Raw genomic sequence first — 19,356 nt, 5'->3', positions numbered from 1 at the left:
TCGTTATTTAACTTGGATGCAGTTGTTATTATTTGTGAAACAGTAATATCGTCATTATCATCATCGTCATCATCATCATCTTCATCATCGTCATCATCATCGTCCTCATCATCATCATCATTATCACTATCATTATCATTATCATTATTATTATTATTATTATTATTATTATTATTATTATTATTATTATTAATTCAGGAGAGTTACTGCAAAAGTTGTTGCTTCCGCTTTCAAGGACAAAACTGTGCTGACAATTGCTGTAAGTTTGGTTCTAAAATTATAATATCCCTAACTTCGCGGAGGCTTTTAGGCGGAGGGGAAGGAAAGAATGAGAGAAGGAAGGAAGGACGGAAGGAAGGAAGGAAAGAAGGAAGGAAGGAAGGAAGGAAGGAAGGAAGGAAGGAAGGAAGGAAGGAGGAAGGAAGGAAGGAAGGAGGAAGAAGATGAAGATAATTTTCATTTTCTTGGGTGCAGTTTTGAGCTCCCGACCCCTCGGGTGCTAGCACGAAGATTACTTTGGCCGGCCAAGTTTTCCGTTTGTCAAAGGTTTATGGAGCAAAATGTCAAACGTTTTATTTTAATCATCTTTATTTGTTTTACAAGTGTTTGAAAAACGTTTTGAAATTTAGGTTTAATTTATGATTTTTGATCAAAAAATTGATTTTTGGTCAATTATCAAAAATTTGATTCTTCATAAAAAATGTTATTTTTAGTCAAACTCAAAATGTAGTTTTTAGTCAAAAATGTGACTTTTGGTCAAAAATGTGATTTTTGGTTAAAATTTGTATTTGATGAAAATTTACAAACATCAATTTGATGATTTTCTTGACAAAATTTCTACAAATCATTAACAAAACGTATTTATTAAAGGTCCGTAACCCGATCGACAGCATCATCCCCCCCGATATTTTTCATTGTTGATGAGGTTTTGGTATCACATAATAGATGCTATTTTTCTCATTACTATCCTGAAATTTCACGCCCCAAGTCGATGTATTTCCATAGAAATCATGCAAAACAGCGGCCTTTAGAGGCTACCACTTTCTAAACACTAAAAGCACTTCGGATTTCTGGGCAGGGAATTATGAATGAATCATCAGTCTCCTCAACAGCTACTTTGGTTTCGCGTCATTCACATTCTGTGAAATGAGCGAACCACAATAAGCCCAGACACGACCGACCCAAAAAATCATCATGCATTTTTTTTTAACAATGATATAAAAATAAAGAAAATTATGCTTTTTTCCCTATAAAAATGCCAAATGACACTTGAAAGTTAATATTCCTGGCAATCACAACTTTCATTTTTCCCATTTAGCCCTCCCCAAACAATAATTACCACCAACCAAAGCATGACAAGTATGGTTTGGGATTTTGTTCTTCAGCACGTCACCCTTGCAACAAGCATGCATTTATACTGAATATTTATCAACATTTTGTTGCCAAAGAGATTAAACTTTTAGATGGTAAGGTTGAAATACATTCATACGCTCCTATATAGCCAATCAGAAAAGCGGTTAGAAAAGTACGCTGAGTCATTGATTGTGTATAATGTACATTCGCACACCTTTGCGTCGCGTAGGATTGATTCATTTTTAGGGCAGGTTCATACATTTATGTTTGGTTCTATTTTCCAACAATTTTAGTGATAATTTTTTATAAAAACTGCAAAAATCATGTGGGTTTTTTTCTTGTGTATGAAATAGGTTAATGAACGCGTATTACTTGATGCTTGTGCATTAGACGCATCAACATCAGTGCGCGTGCATTAATTTTGTCCAATTTCTCTCCCAACAAGTAATATGTGTTCAGTCCTATAATTAAGTTTGACACAATTACAAAATATAAGGCTGAATGTCATATATATTTTCTCTCACCCCACTTGCTGCAACACATGTACAGATCTATAAAAAAATCGACCTACCGACCCACTCCTTTCTACCCCATGTCTGGCCTAACTGCTGAGGAGACTCCAGCTTTACGGCAGTACTATATAGCTCTAAAAATTCCTATATATATGGACGAAGCGGGCTGTATGGCGCAATTGGTTAGCGCGTTATGTTTTTATGCATGAGGTACCCGGTTCAATACCCGGTAGTAGGTTTCTCTTTCCTCTCCATTTTTAACCGAAAGTGTTTTACATTCATTTGAAATGTACATATTGCAAGGGGAAATATATTTTGTTTCTATTTTTTCTGAAACGGTACAAAAAGAGTTAAAAACACAAAATTTCCGTTTTGCTTTCTGTCTGTTTTGCTTTCGTCGATAATGGCTATTGCCATAATTTATACACAAAAATCTATCATGAAGATTTGTTTTGGCCTAGTTTCATATCACCAGTCTATAATTGATGGTAATATGAGCTCTGAGTGAGATATGCCTATGTGGATGGAGAAAGTTCACTGACATCGACCTAGGGCAAGTACGCATTGGGTTTTAGAGAAAAAACTCACTGGGGATTTAATTCCAGACGCGAAAACAACCTGATTTTATTGTTATGTTTCTCTTTTAGCACCGAGTGTCCACCATACTCGAATCAGACACAATATGGGTTTTAAGTGATGGTGAGATCGTTGAATGCGACAGCCCTGAAAAGTTACTGGCGACAGAAAGTTCGGAATTCTACTCCATGGTTCAAGCTAATAAATAAGCTTGTGATAATGATTTGGTTTATATTTAACCAGAGCCGGATTTACCATTGGGCCAGATGGGTCCAGGGCCCCCCAAATTGTCCTTTGCATCTTCTTTTTAAGCCCGAAAAGCCCCATGTTTTGGGTAAAAATAGGGTAAAATATTGCGCATTTCGCGCGCACTTGCCCGTCTCCCTCCAAAGATTTGACAGTCTTATACCCATAAAACTTGGCCAAATGAGTGCACATGCCTTCCTCACGGTGAGTTTGGAGCCTCCAAATTTTGGCCTGGCCCAATTGCCCCAACAGGGAAATCCGACCCAGCTAATACACTACATATTCACGACGTTCGCTTAGGTTGGAATTCGGTTGTCATTTACGTTGTAAACACGTAAATCTGTGAACTCGTATTCGTGTAGTGACAACGTTATTTTCGACGTTGATTTTTGGACGTTGATATAACATCATTATGACGTTGTAATGACGTTGTTTCGACGTTGATGCAATGTTTGACTAGACCTGGTGACAACGTTTGAATAATACGTTCAGAAAACGTTACACAAATACATATCTGAAAAATAGTTCAGATGTTGACACCATGGAATGTAAATTCTTCCATTCCAAGGAGATTGTTGTCCAGCCAAAATGTCTCCATCGTGTCATTTGACGATCGCCTTTAGGCGTGAAACTCAAAGTAACGACTTCTATTCCTGAAGTTCTAAACTTTAAATTTTATACGCTCTCCCTTTTTGGGATTGAGCATCATTGTTGCCGGATGTTAATATAAGGTCATAATCACGTTGTCTCGACGTATATACCTTGGTCTGGGGCGGACAAAATGAATTTAGAAGAGCAGCAACGGCATCACTTGCATTACATTCCAGATGTTAAATCTACATCATATGCAAAATTTGAGGAAATTCGCACGAGTCCGTTTTATTTTAGGGCCATTTGTCTATAACTGGTCTTTACATGTAGCCCTATGGAGAGAGGAGGGCGCTGTAACCCCCATTTTAGGAACAAAAATGTGATTTTTAAAAAAAGGACTCGTGCGAATTTTCTAAAATTTTCAGAGTATGTAGTATGAACATGTAGAAATATTATCAAGTAGTTGCCCTACCTGCTCTCCTCCGAAAAAATAAAAAGTCCTATACCTCAATGATAATGAAACCTAGGTGTATAAAGCACGTGGTTAGAACGTGGTTTAAAAGTTATGAACTGACCCAGATACAACGTCATCTACGGACGTCGTTAGTACGCAAATTTATGACGTTGTTTCGACGTATAAAGCACGTTATTACAACGCCGTAAAAATGTCATGGTCTGACCCCGAAACAACGTAATCTACGGACGTCGTAATTACGTTTATTTGTGAACTCGTATTCGTGTTATATTCGTTGATATAACGTCATAGTGACGTTGTTTCGACGTTCACAACTTGACGTCGAAACAACGTCATAATGATGTTACTGTAACGTTCGGGAATAACGTTGTCACAACACGAGTACGAGTTCACAGATTTACGTACTTACAACGTCCATATATTACGTTTGTACGACTTTATATAACTTTTAGACAACGTTGTAACAACGAAAAATTGTTAGCTGGGGGATTTAACTTACAATCATGTGTTTTTTCTCTGGCTTATCTGTTTATGTATGTGATATTTCCTTTGTAATTTCATAAGGCTATAATGTACAATCTCATTACATGGAATTATTGGTTAACTGTTTTCAAACTTGTTTTTTGGCATATTTGTTATCTTTACACATGTCCCAACTTACACCTAACCAGTGGCGGCACCAGGAATATTTTTCGGGGGCATTGGGGGCAAAGTGAATTTCAGGTGGGGGGGGGGCGAAAAAGGCAAATATTGCGAAAATTGCCGCAAAAAGTGGACATTTACGCAAATTTTGGTTTTTTCGCTCAAAAGTGGGGAGGGGGACAGGGGCCAGAAAAATATTGGGGAATGTCCCTTGACCCCCCCCGCAGCGCCGCCACTGAAATTTATAGTGTTTGTCAGAAGGGGGTGATAATGTCAACAGAGCAATTTTCCCCAGGGAAAAATCAGACAGCATGCCAGACCATGGCCAGACAGTCACACGAGTAGGTTTATTTCACCTTGAAGGCATTATCATGGATAGTCTTGCAAATACGGGCTAACTTTCCCCTAAGGGAACGTTCACAAACACTTGTAAGGGGGGCCTGATGCAAAACAAATTTCATCGCGAAAATTTGTCGCCCCCCCCCCCCCTTTGCAGAAAAAATTTCAGGAACCCCACCCTTTTTGATATGAAAATTATGGGTCAACCCCATAGAAAAGCACATAAACTCAATTTTCCCAGGAAAATGTGTGGTCATTTTTGTCAGCCCCCCCCCCCTTAGGAGGGTCAAACAAATTTCAGGGCCCGCCTTTTTGCATCAGGCCTCCCCGTAATAAGTGTTTGTGAACGGTCCCTAAGCCATCCAATATGCCATGAACAACAACAGGTATATATTGGTCAATTTATACTGCTGCCAATTTATACGTTATTTTCGACGTTGATTTTTGGACGTTGATATTACATCATTATGACGTTGTAATGACGTTGTTTCGACGTTGATGCAATGTTTGACCAGACCTGGTGACAACGTTTGAATAATATGTTCAGAAAACGTTGCACAAATACGTATCTGAAAAATAGTTTAGATGTTGACACCATGGAATGTAAATTCTTCCATTCCAAGGAGATTGTTGTCCAGCCAAAATGTCTCCATCGTGTCGTTTGACGATCGCCTTTAGGCGTGAAACTCAAAGTAACGACTTCTATTCCTGAAGTTCTAAACTTGTATATATTGGTCAATTTATACTGTTATTTCCACATCTGTTATTTTTACGGGTGGTTTTAATTACATTTAGTGATTTATCTAATATCCTTGTATTGCTTCAAGTCATTATTTTCATTGTGTATATTATTATCTGTAATCTAGTTAATGTAGTATTGCATTTATCATGATAATTTCTCGCACGTTCGAAACCATGAGATTAAGGTTTTTATTTGTTGTTGTTGTTGTTGTTGTTGTTGTTGTTGTTGTTGTTGTTGTTGTTGTTGTTGGTGGTGGTGGTGGTGGTGGTGGTGGTGGTGGTTTTCTTTCTTTTCACAGCTAGGGTGTAAAGGGGAGGAGAATGTTTGTTTACATTTGTCGGTATATGAAACTTAATTTAGGATGTTTGTGTTTGTTTGTTTTGCTGTTGTACTTAAATATTGAATGAAATAAAGATGAATGTATGAATGAATTAAAATGTACTTATGTGGCCAGTGTTTGGTATTTTTTTCTTTATACATGCAAGGACATTTTAATGGATGCAGGTTATGGTTTAGGTTTCATGCTCGAATAGAACTCCAGGCTATTGTTTCTATAAATTCCTGACCAGATAAGTAAATCCACATAACGAAGGAAACTGTTGACATTATTTGTGGAAATGTTGTCCAAATGTTTTGTAAATCTGAATAGGAGACTTATTGGTTATTAGACTAAATGGTTATCGGTAGCACAGGCAGTAGCGTAGCCAGCGGGGGGGGGGGGGGGGTAGTAGGGGCGGGGGGTAGGGGCAGAGACAAAAATGAAAGATAAAAATCAGAAGGGCAAATGAAAAGGGCAAAGAGCCCTTTTCTACCGAAATTCTGCCCCATCATGGGCCAAAATAGTGTAAAATTCACATTGTAAAGATAAAGCCCATTTCCATCCTGATAATGGACAAAAATAGTGTAAAATACCAAATTTTTGCTCGCTACGCGAGCACATCATCCATGTATTGTATGATGCAACTGTAATTTTTTCGTCTGTGCCCCCGAAATTATTTTTTGCCCCCTGACCAAAAAAGCTGGCTACGCCCCTGAACACAGGCACTGTACTATAACTCTTTATAACTCGTTTCGCTCGCTATTCGTGAGGCGTCGTGGTTTGCGAAAGGGGTTAATTCTAGGTTATCGGACCAAAAGGTCATCGGATCAAAAGGTCAATGATCAAATTGTTATAGAACCAAATGATTATTGGACGTAGTGGATATAGACCTAATAGATTTAGACGAAATGGCAAATTCCCATGCAGCCAGAGTTCAATAGAACAACCTGCTCTCTCAACTAAACTGACTTTAAATAAGCTGCCTCATATAGTCAGTTTACAAAATATTATTATTAACTTATCATAATACGGTATAGTTTAAGATATTTAAAGAGTGATAGTGTACTGTGTTGTTATGGATTAACCATGTTAACATTAGTGAGTAAATGGGACGTTTTGAAGATATTTTAGACAGTGTGTTTTAGACACGGTGTAAAAACTAGTATGAGGTATGGGGAAGGCCTTAATAAACAATAGCGCTCAAAAACAATATTTCTAAGGGTGCCCCGCAGGGCTACAACATGTACAAAGAAACATATTAGGGCAAATAGTTTAGAAATGGTTAGGCCAAATTAATGGTAATAGACCGGCCGCATTAATTCAAGGAACTTAGGCTACTATGCCTATCGGGTAATACCTTTCACTCCAGCTTCCATTTTTACAAGGTCACGCAAAGTTACGTGGTCCATAAGTGGTATACCATGTCTATAATAATAATTGAAATAGGCCACCATGCTATGGTAGCCTTAATTGACATAGGCCAGCATACGTCAATATCCTTCCCGGCATGAGTCCGCAGATGATATTATTCTTGTGATTTACACACTATAGGCCTACATTTTATTATACGATAAACACAAAGATATTAAATACTTTTTCTGACGAGCCAGAATATAATATGGGTGAAGTTTTGTCTGCGCATGGTCAAAGACGATTCCTTACTAGCCATAGACAGTCCGACTGGAATTAGTTAGAACAGGAACCATCCGTTACAATGAACAAAATGGCTGTTGGTGGTATATCATCATTACGCGTGACTGTGACCTTTAGTCCCCGATTTTGTCCTTATGAACTCTCAAATTCAGATTCAGATTCAGATTAATTCACTTCGTGGCCCAGAGGCCAAATTACATGAAATATTACAATTATCATGAATAACATGACATAAAAACTATATAAATAGACATTGCAAATCACAATTAGATTACTAAAAGAAATGAATTGCACTTACTGAAACAGAATCCAGTTGAATACAGTAAACAAAGATTAAAATTACATTTTAATTCCCTTACGAAAATGCAAGCAATGAAACATGTGTGCGACAGCATGCAGCACGCGTGCGGCAGTGTGCAGCACACGTGCAGATGTGCGCAGCATGCATGCAAGGCCTGCTGGTAGTGTGTTCATGCGTGCGAACCAGCTGTATGCATGCAGGCATCGCACGCAAATATCCACCGCGCACACAATTTGCTTGCAGAACCTGCGTGCAGACTACCAATCTGCACACAAATTACATGCAGACTACACTTGTGTGCGGACTGTAGGACTGCACACAAATTGTTTCCCAACTTGCACGCATCTTGCATGCAGCACGCATATTGCTGCACACATGCAGGATTTCCAGATCACAAAGTTAGAATGCTGCACGCATACAGGGTTTTCAGAAGCAGCAAAGGTAAAATGCTGCATGCATGCAGGATTCTCAATGACTAATTCACCTTTACACAACTGACATAAGTGAGAATTTGGCAATGAACTAGAAGTGAAAATATTTAAATGTTTACAATGAATAAATAAGTTAGCCTTCAGACCAAAATTTTCTAAGTGTTTAACCTTCAGACCAAGATTTTTGGCAGTCCAAGAGGGGGGGAGCAAGCAATTTTGGCAGGCCAATAGGTGAGGGGGGGGCAAGCAATTGTTGGCAGGTCTAGAGGGAGGGCAAGCAATTTTGGCAGGTATTTGAAAATTTTACCCACTAATTATTGCACAGCCCCTAAATAGACCTCGTCTCATAATATCAATACAATATTTGCTCAACGTTGGCAAACTTTGGAAGGACCATCGCGGTTGGCACGCCAACATTGGCCCATGGTTTTTTTCCATCTTTTCAGCAGCCTTTGGAATATTCCATTATTGGCCCAATGTTGAAATGCCAATCTTGTATCAACAGTTGGCATTGCAACATTGGGTCATTGTTGATTTGCCATTCATGAGTCAATATAGTTGGCATTGAAACATTGGCCCAATGTTGGAATGCCATTCCTCAAGTTTCGATAGTTAGCATTTCAACATGGGCCAATGTTGGAATGCACCATTCCTGTTTTGATAGTTAGCATTGAAACATTGGGCCAATGTTGGAATGCCATTCCTGTTTCGATAGTATATGCAACATTGGGCCAATGTTCAGTGGAATTCCATTCCTGTTTCGATAGTAGGCATTGCATCATTGGCCCAATGTTGGAATGCATTCCTGTTTCGATAGTTGTCATTGCAACATTGGGCCAATGTTGGTATGCCATTCATGAATCAACAGTTGGCACTGCAAAAAAATCAAAACAAAATTCAACATTTTTGTAATAAATGTTATCAATATTTACAGTAAATTTGATCAATATTCATAAAATGATGCACTTTGGCCGGTTTAGTCATCAAAATATTGCTTATATTAACTTAAAACACTTCATCAAATGTGTACACCCCTGTTAGCTCAAATGGTAAAGCATCAGACTCCCATGCAGAAGGTCCCTGGTTCAAAATCAGGTAGGTAAAGTTAGATAATCACTTGTATAAAATTAAGCCAGGCAATTTTGGTTCATTGTAAAATAGATAGCCAGGTAATGTAAGACTTAATGTAAGGACAATATACACTGTTAACAACTAATTTTGATTTTTTTTTTCGTGATTTTGTCTCGCATATGTATATATGGCCAGTGCGTGCTGCACGCTAATGGATTTGCATGCTGCATGCAAACTGCGCGCGCATGCATTTTTGCTGCATGCATGCAGCAAGCATCTGCATGCTTCCTGCATGCGTGCCTCGTTCCAAATATACGCATCCGCACGCTACCCACTGCACACATGCTGCACACGGTGCGGCACGCGTGCTGCTTGCGTACTGCATGCATTCAAAAACTGCGTGCCATTTTCGTAAGGGTTATCACACAAATTCACAAAACTCTCCAATATCATGATATGCACACAGCCCTGCAAACACTCCAAAACAAATTCTCTCATGTGCATAACACAGACTCATCCTACATACACACACCCGCACTTCTGCACAACCCATCATATTTCTCCACACAACTCTTAATTACATCCGGATTATCAGTCCCACAAACACACACCCACACAGGCAATAAAATATTCATAAAATAACACACAAAATAATGAATAACAAGATATTGCATATAAATTGGACCAGCCAAATTGTACAAATCAAAATGATATACATGTACATATAACAAGATAAAAAAAATGCTGCTACATAATCAAGTTTAAAACACACCAGCAATGAAAAACACTAATAGACCCCCCCCCCTCCCACAGCTATTTAACCAATACAACCTAGCCAACACAAAGTAGTAAAAAGTTCAGAAGATCAGGAATCTGGATAAATCACACATTTATTAACATGATTACTGGTGATTAAGAAGCCTTGTAAGGTAAGGAATGTGACTGTTACCATATCTGTCGGTTGTGTACCTTGGGACATGGTAAGTGCTGGATCTTCTAATATGCATACCATCGGAACTCTTGTTGAAAGGGAACAGGTGAGTATGTTTCTCAGAGGTGGTACATTTCTTTGTAAATTGACAGCAAAGATGATGATGCCTTTCTTCAAGCGATTGGAGACCCGTGAGGGACAATGCATCTCTGTACGAGGTATATGTTGAACCAAGAATGATGCGGTAGCCCTTTTTTGGATTCTTTCAATCCGTTGAGTTTGCTGGATGCTGATATTGCCATGCCATACAGGCGAAGCGTGCTCAACAGTGGGACGTAAATATCCCACGTACACCGTGAGAGACAAGGTCCTTCAGGGGTACACCAAAACGTTTCAGTCTACTGAGCATATAAATTCTGCGACTGCTTTATATAGAAATCATACTGTTGACTTGTAAGTCCCAGCATAGATCTGACTGAAGGCTTAGAATCTTGGTTTTATTTACCAACTTAAGCTTTTTCCAGCGATAACAAGATCGGGTGGGTTGGGCATCTGCCTTTTTGAAGCAGATTTGCATTACCTAACATTTGGAGGGATTAAGCTTGAGGTAGAACCCAATCATCCAGATTCTGGACATCCAAATCTATCTTAGAAGGCTGCTTGGTAGGACGGACTTCCGCAAGGCTCAGGTCGTCGACATACTTGAAGCTGCAAGCTTTGGTATTTTCAGAAGTATCATTGATGAGAGCAATGAAAAATAAAATTAATTGACCAAGTAAAGTGCCATGTGGCACGCCACGTGAAAGAATTTCCCAATCAGATAGTGCTGACTGATATTGCACTCTATGACGCCGCGATGTAAGGAAATTGGCTATCCATGGAATAAGCTCGCTTCTGACACCAAGGCTATACAGCTTTTGAATGACCAGGGTATGGTCGACGCAGTCGAAAGCCTTGGAGAAGTCCGTCACCACCAACATGCCGACTGTGTTAGCTTTATCAGTACCCTTGTAGAGCACATCTAGAAGTTCGAAGTTCGCAGTGAGTAGTTGAGGACCCTTTAATGCTCCGTTACTGGTTACGATCAATTGAGCTGCAAATGTCTTCAACTATCCATCTGGATACAAAACTGACCATTAGCCAGAAGAGCTGGTAGGGAGATAGGTCTGATGATCGAGCTTAGCACTTGTTGCTGGCATTTTTAAGGATAGGCACAATAGCGGCATCCTTCCATATTTGGGGAACATGACCTTCAGCAAAGGATGCGTTAAGTATGTCAGCAACAGGAGTGCTAAATTCACATGTAAACTCCTTTAAAAGTTTACCTGGCAGTCCATCAGGACCGGCTGATTTCTTAGCATTCAATTTTCAAAATTCTCTATACATCTCCCAGACATAAATTGAGGTGGTGATTTGGAAGGCAAGAAAGCAGGTAATTCGTCATGATTAACAGGGGCCTACTTTGCGAAACAGAGGCAAAGTTCAGGTTAATTGCCTCAGCAATTGCCTTCTCATCATTCTAAAACAAAATTTCGGGGGCACAGACAAAAAAACACAGTTGCAAATACACATACCGGTTTTTGTAAATGTATTTGAGCTTCCAAAAAGGCTAATTTTGGGTCGATGTGTCCGCAGCGCATAGCGTGCAAAAATTTTTACACCATTTTCGCCCATGATGGGGATGAATTATTGTGACAATGTGCGCACACAGCGCGCAAACATTTTGAATTTTACACTATTTTGGTCCATGATCGGAGTGAAAAGGGGCTCCTTGACCCTTTTCTTTTTCTTTTCCTTTGCCTTCCATATTTTTTCTTCCGTTTTTTATCAGGGGCACTCTCCCCTTGAAGCAAGTGAAAATCCACATTTTAACACGGCCATTTTTTATCCAGCGTTTTCTTCACTTTTTACGTCAAGGATGAATTTTTCATTTCAGCCTCAATTTTGGATAGGCTATCTTTATATATTCAGTTCATAAAATATGTTGAAAAGTGACGCTGCTACCTTTCAACACCGAAACTAGCATTAAAACGTGGTCCTTTAGCAGTAATTGGTAGAGAGCCTACTTTTCTTGTGAGATCAATTTGTATGCATAATTGCATAATCATAATCCATTTGAGTGATTAAATATAATTATAAAACCAGCATCTTTCATTTAAATCAGAGCATGCCAACCCCGTGTGCCAACCTCACAACGACAACTATTAAAGGGGTTATGCAATAATTACGTGCCAAAAATTGCTTTCCCCGCCCCCTCAGCCTGCCAAAAATCTTTTCCTGCCACCCACCTTTATTTAGGCGCCGCATTTAAATCAATTCAGAGAGCGACGGAGTGGCAAGTCCCTAAAGTACATAGGCGTATAGATCCGGGGGATTAATCCCCCCAATATTTTGCGAGGGGGATGGTCCATACAATCACCACCACCCCACCCCCCCCACCCCCACCCCATGTTGACGCCTGTGTATGGGTTTCTGTCGAAATCAACCTCATATTTGACCATGTTAGCCACAAAAATGCCAATTTTTTAGTGCTTCGCGCGAATTTATTCCACTTTTGTCCCATATTTCACCACTTCAGTTTCAATAGGCTTATGGTAAAATTGTGCGCGCGCATTTGTACCATAAGGTACATGTACTGGATTAACTATACCGGGTAGGCCTACAAAAATAAATACCACCTCCATGTTGTGATGTGCCCTGAGTAATTTGATTTAATTTAATTATTTAACTTTAGCTGAAAGTATTTCATGAGATGGGAAAGCCCCTTGTAATTGCAAGATAATGGTGTGGAAAGTCATTTTGGAATTCCCCCCAAATTATTGTAAACAAAGTCAGAGCTATGTTTGGAACTTGGAAATCCCAAGATTGCAGCAATGTTGTGAAAATGTGATTGAAGTAATGGTTTATTAATAGATGATGGGTTTTTTGCATGAGTACTGATATAAAAGCTTGAGGCTTTTGTTTGGACTTTACAGAATATCATGGGAGATTATAAACTCCACATGTGTGTGATGGTCTTCGTGCTTCAAAAAAGAAGTACATTTTAACCAGTTTATGTAGCCAATAATTTAGCTATTTTAATACAGCAACGAAGGAGATAGCGAGCAAACAAATGTGCTCTTCCTCATCGAAGGATTAAAGTTCTTCTGTCGAATTGCTGGAGTTTGCTGGGTTTGTGAAGGCCACGCATCTGTCAAAAAACAGCGGAGCTGTGTTAAAGAAACCTGTTCCCTGGAAAAAGAGTGATTGGTGAAAGAAACACCATTATTGGAGAAAGCAGCGCAAGGAGATATATTGTGGAGAAGACAAGTAGTAGGAGCAAGCAGCATCATTTTCGTGTGAGGATTTCATACGCAAGGATATTATAAACGCAAGTGTACACTGGACTTCGCTGATTTTCGCAGGACAAGTGAATAAGGATATATTACATCAGTCGTCCAGAACATTAACATTGCAAGAATTCTAGGATCACCAACAAGAAGACCGCTGGTTAAGTACCGATAGAATAAAACTGATTGTGTGATTTTATTGTAATTGTTGTTATATGTACCAAGCATACTTTGTTTTCAATTAAAGACTTAGATTTTGTTAGCTTAATCAAACAGTGTATTTGTGTTGTGCATTCGTGTGAGTTCGGGTAAAAGGTGATTTTGACCTTGAGTCAGTAACGCTCGTAACAATGTCAAAAAGAAATCTACGCCACTGCTAAAGTGTAGGCATAAGAAAGAATAAGTGCAGAGAAAGGAAAAGAAATGGATGAATAAAGAAAATAATTATTATTTTTATAGAAACTAAGCATATATCAGCACTAGGCAGCCATTCAATGATGCCAAAACCTTTATGCGTTACGTAATTAAAACACCCAGTCAGATGTATTTCACACCTGCCAAACACAAGTTACCCAATTTCGATAACTGGACGTTGAATGTACTCTCATGAATATTGATTGGCAACATTTTCCAATATGTCAGCGCTCAAGATACAATAGAACAATAGACTCTTCAGTGCGTTGTCTACATGCATGTTGCGAGCACAGCGCCCGTAGCCCAGCAAATACACAACGTTTTAGAGAAGAACTTAAAGAAATGTCTGGTTATATAAAGGGTATAAAAACGTTTTAATCACATTCATAAAATAATTAAAAACGTGATTGAAAATATTCTAACAGAATGTTATTTAACTGTTGACAAAATATTTTGCACAACTTGAATGTTTGCCCATAATGTTTTAACAACGTATTCATGAACCTGACATGTCCCAGGGGGGTCACTCCCATTGTGACCTGTACACCATCCGCGATAATCAACTTTTGAAAAGCACCCTAAACAAGGATTTAACCCTTGGCTAAAACAATACCCTAAACAGGGATTTTATTCCTTGCATCAAAATTCATACCCTAAATTTCATTTCCGCGTATTAGCAATTGCAATTTTGCTACCCTTTTTCCAATATTTCATGTTTTTGACACCCTAAACGCGTTACGCGCGTATCGTGCCTACCCACGAAAAACTACCCTTTTACGCGTTTTCATTATCGCGGATGGTGTACAGGCCCTAATGGGAGTGACCCCCGGGTGTCATGTATATTTGCTCAAGGTTGATTTAGGCATTGAACTTTGCAGTATACACTTTCATGTATACCCTTAGTGTCATACTAGCAAAAAGAGTAAAGTTCAATTTGTATAGCGCCAACGAGCTGTATTGGGCCTATATCGCAACCAGAACCACATCCTTTTGTAATTGTACTGACAATACCAATACAACTACGTATTTACGTAAAAAACGTTTGTCTTTCGGGTCAAAGATATAAATGTTCAGACAGTTCGTGAGCCATTCGAATCACTAATCTGCATTAAAGAGACGTGAGTATATATACAAAAACATATTAGTTCTTAATTTGCCTTCTGCTTACATAAAAACGGTTTATACTGAGATACTTAGTACTGAGCTACTTTAGCGACGTCACAAGTTTTGTTGAGCTCTATACTACACAATATAATACACGTTATTTTTCCAAGCTACTCACTCAATTTTTGTTTTATAAAAAAAATATCTCACCAATTGACAGATTGCTTGGATAGCCTATAGACGAATCCAACGAGCCAAGTCATGGTCAGGATTTTGTCGGCCATCTTTGGTTTCCCGCTAGCACCAACCTGGGGTTTTGAGCGCTCATTGTGCAAATAAAAGCCGCCTAACACCTAGAGAAGATGCAAAGACGAGGAGGGTTAATAGAATAATAATATACAATAGAGGTAATCCTGTCGCATCCTTTTGTTCATCCATTTGTATATCTATGAATATATGCGACGGGATTACCTGCGGAATTATCTCTATTGTATTATTCTATTAACCCTCCTCGACCTTCTCTAGGTGTAAGGCGGCTTTTTATTTGCACAACTGTTGGAACTGTATTGTGTTGTAAACTTCTTTTGTCTACCTGTGTTTTCGCGGAAGGTGTAAAACGGGTGATGGAATGCAGTTTAAAATTTCCGCCAAGGCCGAATCATTACACATTTTGGATGCATTGTAGCGGTCGGGGACCCAACTAAAGGCTGCTAGTCAGGTGTAGGAATGCGTGTATTTGGATTCCTCTATAGTAATACGAGCGTACATTATGCCCTTTTATATGTCCTGAAGATTTGATATGTACAACATTAATTTGTGGCAACTTATTCATATACCGAGGTTTGCATGAGACGACCTTTGTGCACAGTGTAAACTCATAGCTACTTGTTGCATACCGGGTTTAATGTGCAATGTGCAAACAAGCTGGTCAGGAAATCGCAGAAGTTTCCTATTTGCTAAAACAATAGCTAATTTGGTAATTAGTATTATGCAAATTAATATTGAAATCTTAAGTAAAATACAAAATAAATTATTTTAGGTGATTGGGTTAATTGTTATCTAAGTGTGCAAATTTGGCTTTAATGGAATAGGGAGAAATGTTTGAAAATGCTATTGTCTGTGTACATTTTTCAGTGCTATAGCTAAAACAAAGAAAATAAAAGAAATGACATTTGACGCTTCTTCAAATATTATCATTTTATTCCGCGACAAATTCGACCATAACTTTCAAAAAGTGTTTTTGAATCCACTAAGTGTCCTTATTTCAGAAACACCTGAATGAGGACCACGTTGTCCTTTGGTCGCTATGATCCAGCGATGTTTCATACATGCTTCATCAGAACCGACTAACCTTAATCACAAACAATTCACGAGATTTTTCTTGCTGCTTGACTAACACTAAACTCCCTCATGTTTCAACTGTCTTTTTCAGATGCGCCACTCCTAGATCAATAATACTTTGCAATGGCGACCGAAGATGAAAACAGATGGTCTTGGTTTTGTCACGAAACCAACATCTCATCTGAAGCAGGAGACGATGGGGCATACATGAGTGAATGCACAGTCAATTTTGCCGCCTTTTTGCTTCATCTTCTATTTGTAATCATTGCATGTCTAGTGCTTATATGGAGAAGATGGTGGTGTGTTTTCCGTGAGGTGACATCACCATATCTTATCAAATGGCCAGGCCATAACACAAGATGGGTTCTGTCATTTATATTGGTGGTACTAGCTTTCGCTTCATTAGGAGAAGGGATTTTAACAGAGATGGCAAGAAAGGAACCAAGTCCTCAACTGCAATTTTATCTTCCAGCATGTTTACTTCTTATTGCAACTATTATATCAATGTTGTATTACCAACTGGCTGAAAACTGGAAATCACCAGGATTACTGTGGTTACTACTTGCATATTGGTTCTTCTGCTTTGTTATAAATGTTGTGAGAATAACACATCTCCTTCAAGAAAATGTTGCTGGTATTGATGCAGCTGTCTTATGGATCGCAGTTTTGATGTTGGTATCGTATATTCTGCTATTAGTATTGGAAGTTCATTTAGTCGCTCTTGAGGTAGGTACTATCATTATAAATGTATTTTTAATAATAAAATAATAATACACATAAACAATCTCATGACCACTTATCAAATATGTTCAAAATTTCACAATTTAACATATGTATCCATGGTATAAAAATTTGAATAAGTTTCAGATATGCCGAATACGCGGGAAACAGTATGATATCCTTAGTAGGGAGTCAAACAACGATGATATGTGGTACACAGAAAACTGCGTGTCCTTTCCCTATTGCATCACATTTTGGTGGATGAATTGGGTCTTCAAGCTGGGTTTTCAACGTCCACTTGAAATCACTGATCTTGGAAGTTTACCTAAGAATCACAGAGCAGAGCACCTGTATGAGATCTTCAAAGTAGACTTTCAAAAGGAATTGGTATGCAGTATTATTTTGTATATAAAAACTCACAAAGGATTCCTTTTTGGGTTATGGCTTTCTGGTTCTGAACCCTCGTAATTATTGTTAGTTATTGTTGCGCTGCTAAGGGTAGATAAGCTACTGTTGGTCGAAGCAGCCAAAAAATCAACTTTTCATTATCTAAATCAATATATTATTGAAAAATAACACTTTGATGTTTTGCAAAAATTCAAATCATACAAATCATATACTTTGAAAACTTGCTTTATTTATTGTTGTGAATGAGTTATGTACGTTTTACAAAAGTGTTGTTGTTTCATCCCTCTTTACAACATAACTTAAGAACCACAAGACCTACAAAGTATACCTGTGATATTTGAAATCTTCTACACATTCGCTATGAAATGATCAATGCAATTTTTGCCAAAGCTTATTACCATTTGCAAGATGCTGTGAACTACCAAATCGGAACAGTTTAAAATAGTTGCTAACCTTCAGTCGGTCGCTTACAAATGATTATGATTGTGTGTGGCTGCACTTGCTGTTACTGATAATGTAGTGTTGTCGTTGTTGTTGTTATTATTATTATTATTATTATTATTATTGTTGTTGTTGTTGTTGTTGTTGTTGTTGTTGTTGTTGTTGTTGTTGTTGTTGTTGTTGCACTGATCGTTGCTGCTGTTGTCGCTTGCGTGCTGTTGATGTCTCCGAATTCTTCATTTTCATCAAGAGAGTCAGCAAGTTCCAAACTTAATGAGTACACTAACTGTGTTGATGAGATCGTAATAGGTAATAATATGATAAAGATATGCTTTTGAAGATTGTTTTTAAAACAACCTATGGTATGACGTCTGCTCTCTGCGTTACATATAAATCTTAATACTGCAACTAATGTATTTAATACATTAAACGGGTATATCGTGATATTAGCATCCTCTTTTTAGGATAGTTCTAAAACTTCTGTCCAAAATTTTACTTGTTTCGGATATGGAATTAATTTTCCAGTTACGCATAATTACAGGTATCACACTCTAATTGACATATAAAAAAACACTTTTCAGATTGTCGTTTTTAAGCTCACGAATAGTACTTTAAGCCACGCAGTTTACATACCATTTCAGGGCATTCAACCCAGTTTAAAGACAAAAAACGTGGCTTTAAATATTAAAGTATTGGGTAATTTTGAAAATGTCCCTTTACGTGCCAGAATTAGAGTGTATACACCCTAATTTCGGACTGTCGACAGCCCAGAAATACAAAGTGGCCGATATATATCTTTGTCAAATGCACACGATCATGATGTAATCCTAGGTTTCTGATGGTATAAACCAGTCTTATTTTTTAAATACAGGAATACAAAACATCTATAGGTAAGAGTCCGTCTGTGTGGAAAGTTTTCTTACGAGTGTTTAAGGGAGAAATCTTCTGGGCTGGAATTATTCGTCTGATATACGATCTCACATGTCTTGTTGGACCATTGGCTCTTAATGGTGTTGTTGCATATGCTATTGCCTATGGGGATGAGGTAAGGGAGCCATTTTTGAACTCTTTGATATATCTACTATTCTAGTTTTCAGAAATCGAATCTTCATATTTTGTACAAATTGTGAACTAAATGTAACAATTATATTATAGTTGTAAGCGCAACTTGGACGTTTTTGTAACAAAGGAAGAGCGTGATTCTCCTGACCAATACACTACTAAATCAAGAGTAAACTATTGCAAGAAATATAGATTTTGTAATAAAGACTAACTTATACTTCTCCTGGGACATGCTATGTGTTTATTTAAATGTTTTAAGCAAATATTGCAAATCCAACGAACGTATAAAGTAATTTTAGAAGGAATCAGAAGCACTTAAACAATACTAATAATCGTCTCCGAATGAGTGCGTCAT

The 19,356-nt window shown here is 38.1% G+C and overlaps 2 protein-coding genes across 3 annotated transcripts in view; both read left to right on the top strand.

Annotated features, from left to right (window-relative positions):
- The window catches only part of LOC140152085 (ATP-binding cassette sub-family C member 9-like), a 57,648-nt gene extending 54,834 nt beyond the window's left edge, over positions 1-2,814 (top strand). The window contains exons 26-27 of the mRNA XM_072174385.1: positions 202-259; positions 2,513-2,814. Coding sequence (XP_072030486.1) covers positions 202-259; positions 2,513-2,650 — 196 coding nt within the window. The 3' untranslated portion in view covers positions 2,651-2,814. The remainder of the gene's footprint in view (positions 1-201; positions 260-2,512) is intronic.
- Positions 2,815-14,809: 11,995 nt separating this feature from the next.
- On the top strand, positions 14,810-19,350 carry LOC140152846 (ATP-binding cassette sub-family C member 9-like). Of its 2 annotated transcripts, XM_072175371.1 has the most exons (4): positions 14,810-15,043; positions 16,462-17,096; positions 17,232-17,477; positions 18,811-19,350. In XM_072175371.1, exons 2-4 carry the CDS (start codon positions 16,494-16,496, stop codon positions 19,027-19,029), a joined length of 1,068 nt encoding a protein of 355 aa, XP_072031472.1. In that variant the 5' UTR covers positions 14,810-15,043; positions 16,462-16,493; the 3' UTR covers positions 19,030-19,350. The 2 variants fall into 2 exon arrangements, with proteins under 2 accessions (XP_072031472.1, XP_072031473.1); XM_072175372.1 differs by lacking the exon at positions 17,232-17,477.
- Positions 19,351-19,356: the final 6 nt, after the last annotated feature.

The sequence above is a fragment of the Amphiura filiformis genome, chromosome 5 (genome assembly GCF_039555335.1).
Source record: "Amphiura filiformis chromosome 5, Afil_fr2py, whole genome shotgun sequence".
NCBI lineage: Eukaryota > Metazoa > Echinodermata > Ophiuroidea > Amphilepidida > Amphiuridae > Amphiura > Amphiura filiformis.
This window is presented reverse-complemented; position numbering and strand designations above follow the sequence as displayed.

What these genes read in the sequence shown, in the direction of transcription:
- LOC140152846 (XM_072175371.1), top strand. Translation starts at nt 16,494, where the DNA reads ATGGCGACCGAAGATGAAAACAGATGGTCTTGGTTTTGTCACGAAACC. An exon ending in TTCATTTAGTCGCTCTTGAG is followed by an intron (nt 17,097 to 17,231) that starts GTAGGTACTATC and finishes AATTTGAATAAG; the next exon opens with TTTCAGATATGCCGAATACG. An exon ending in TAGACTTTCAAAAGGAATTG is followed by an intron (nt 17,478 to 18,810) that starts GTATGCAGTATT and finishes TTTTAAATACAG; the next exon opens with GAATACAAAACATCTATAGG.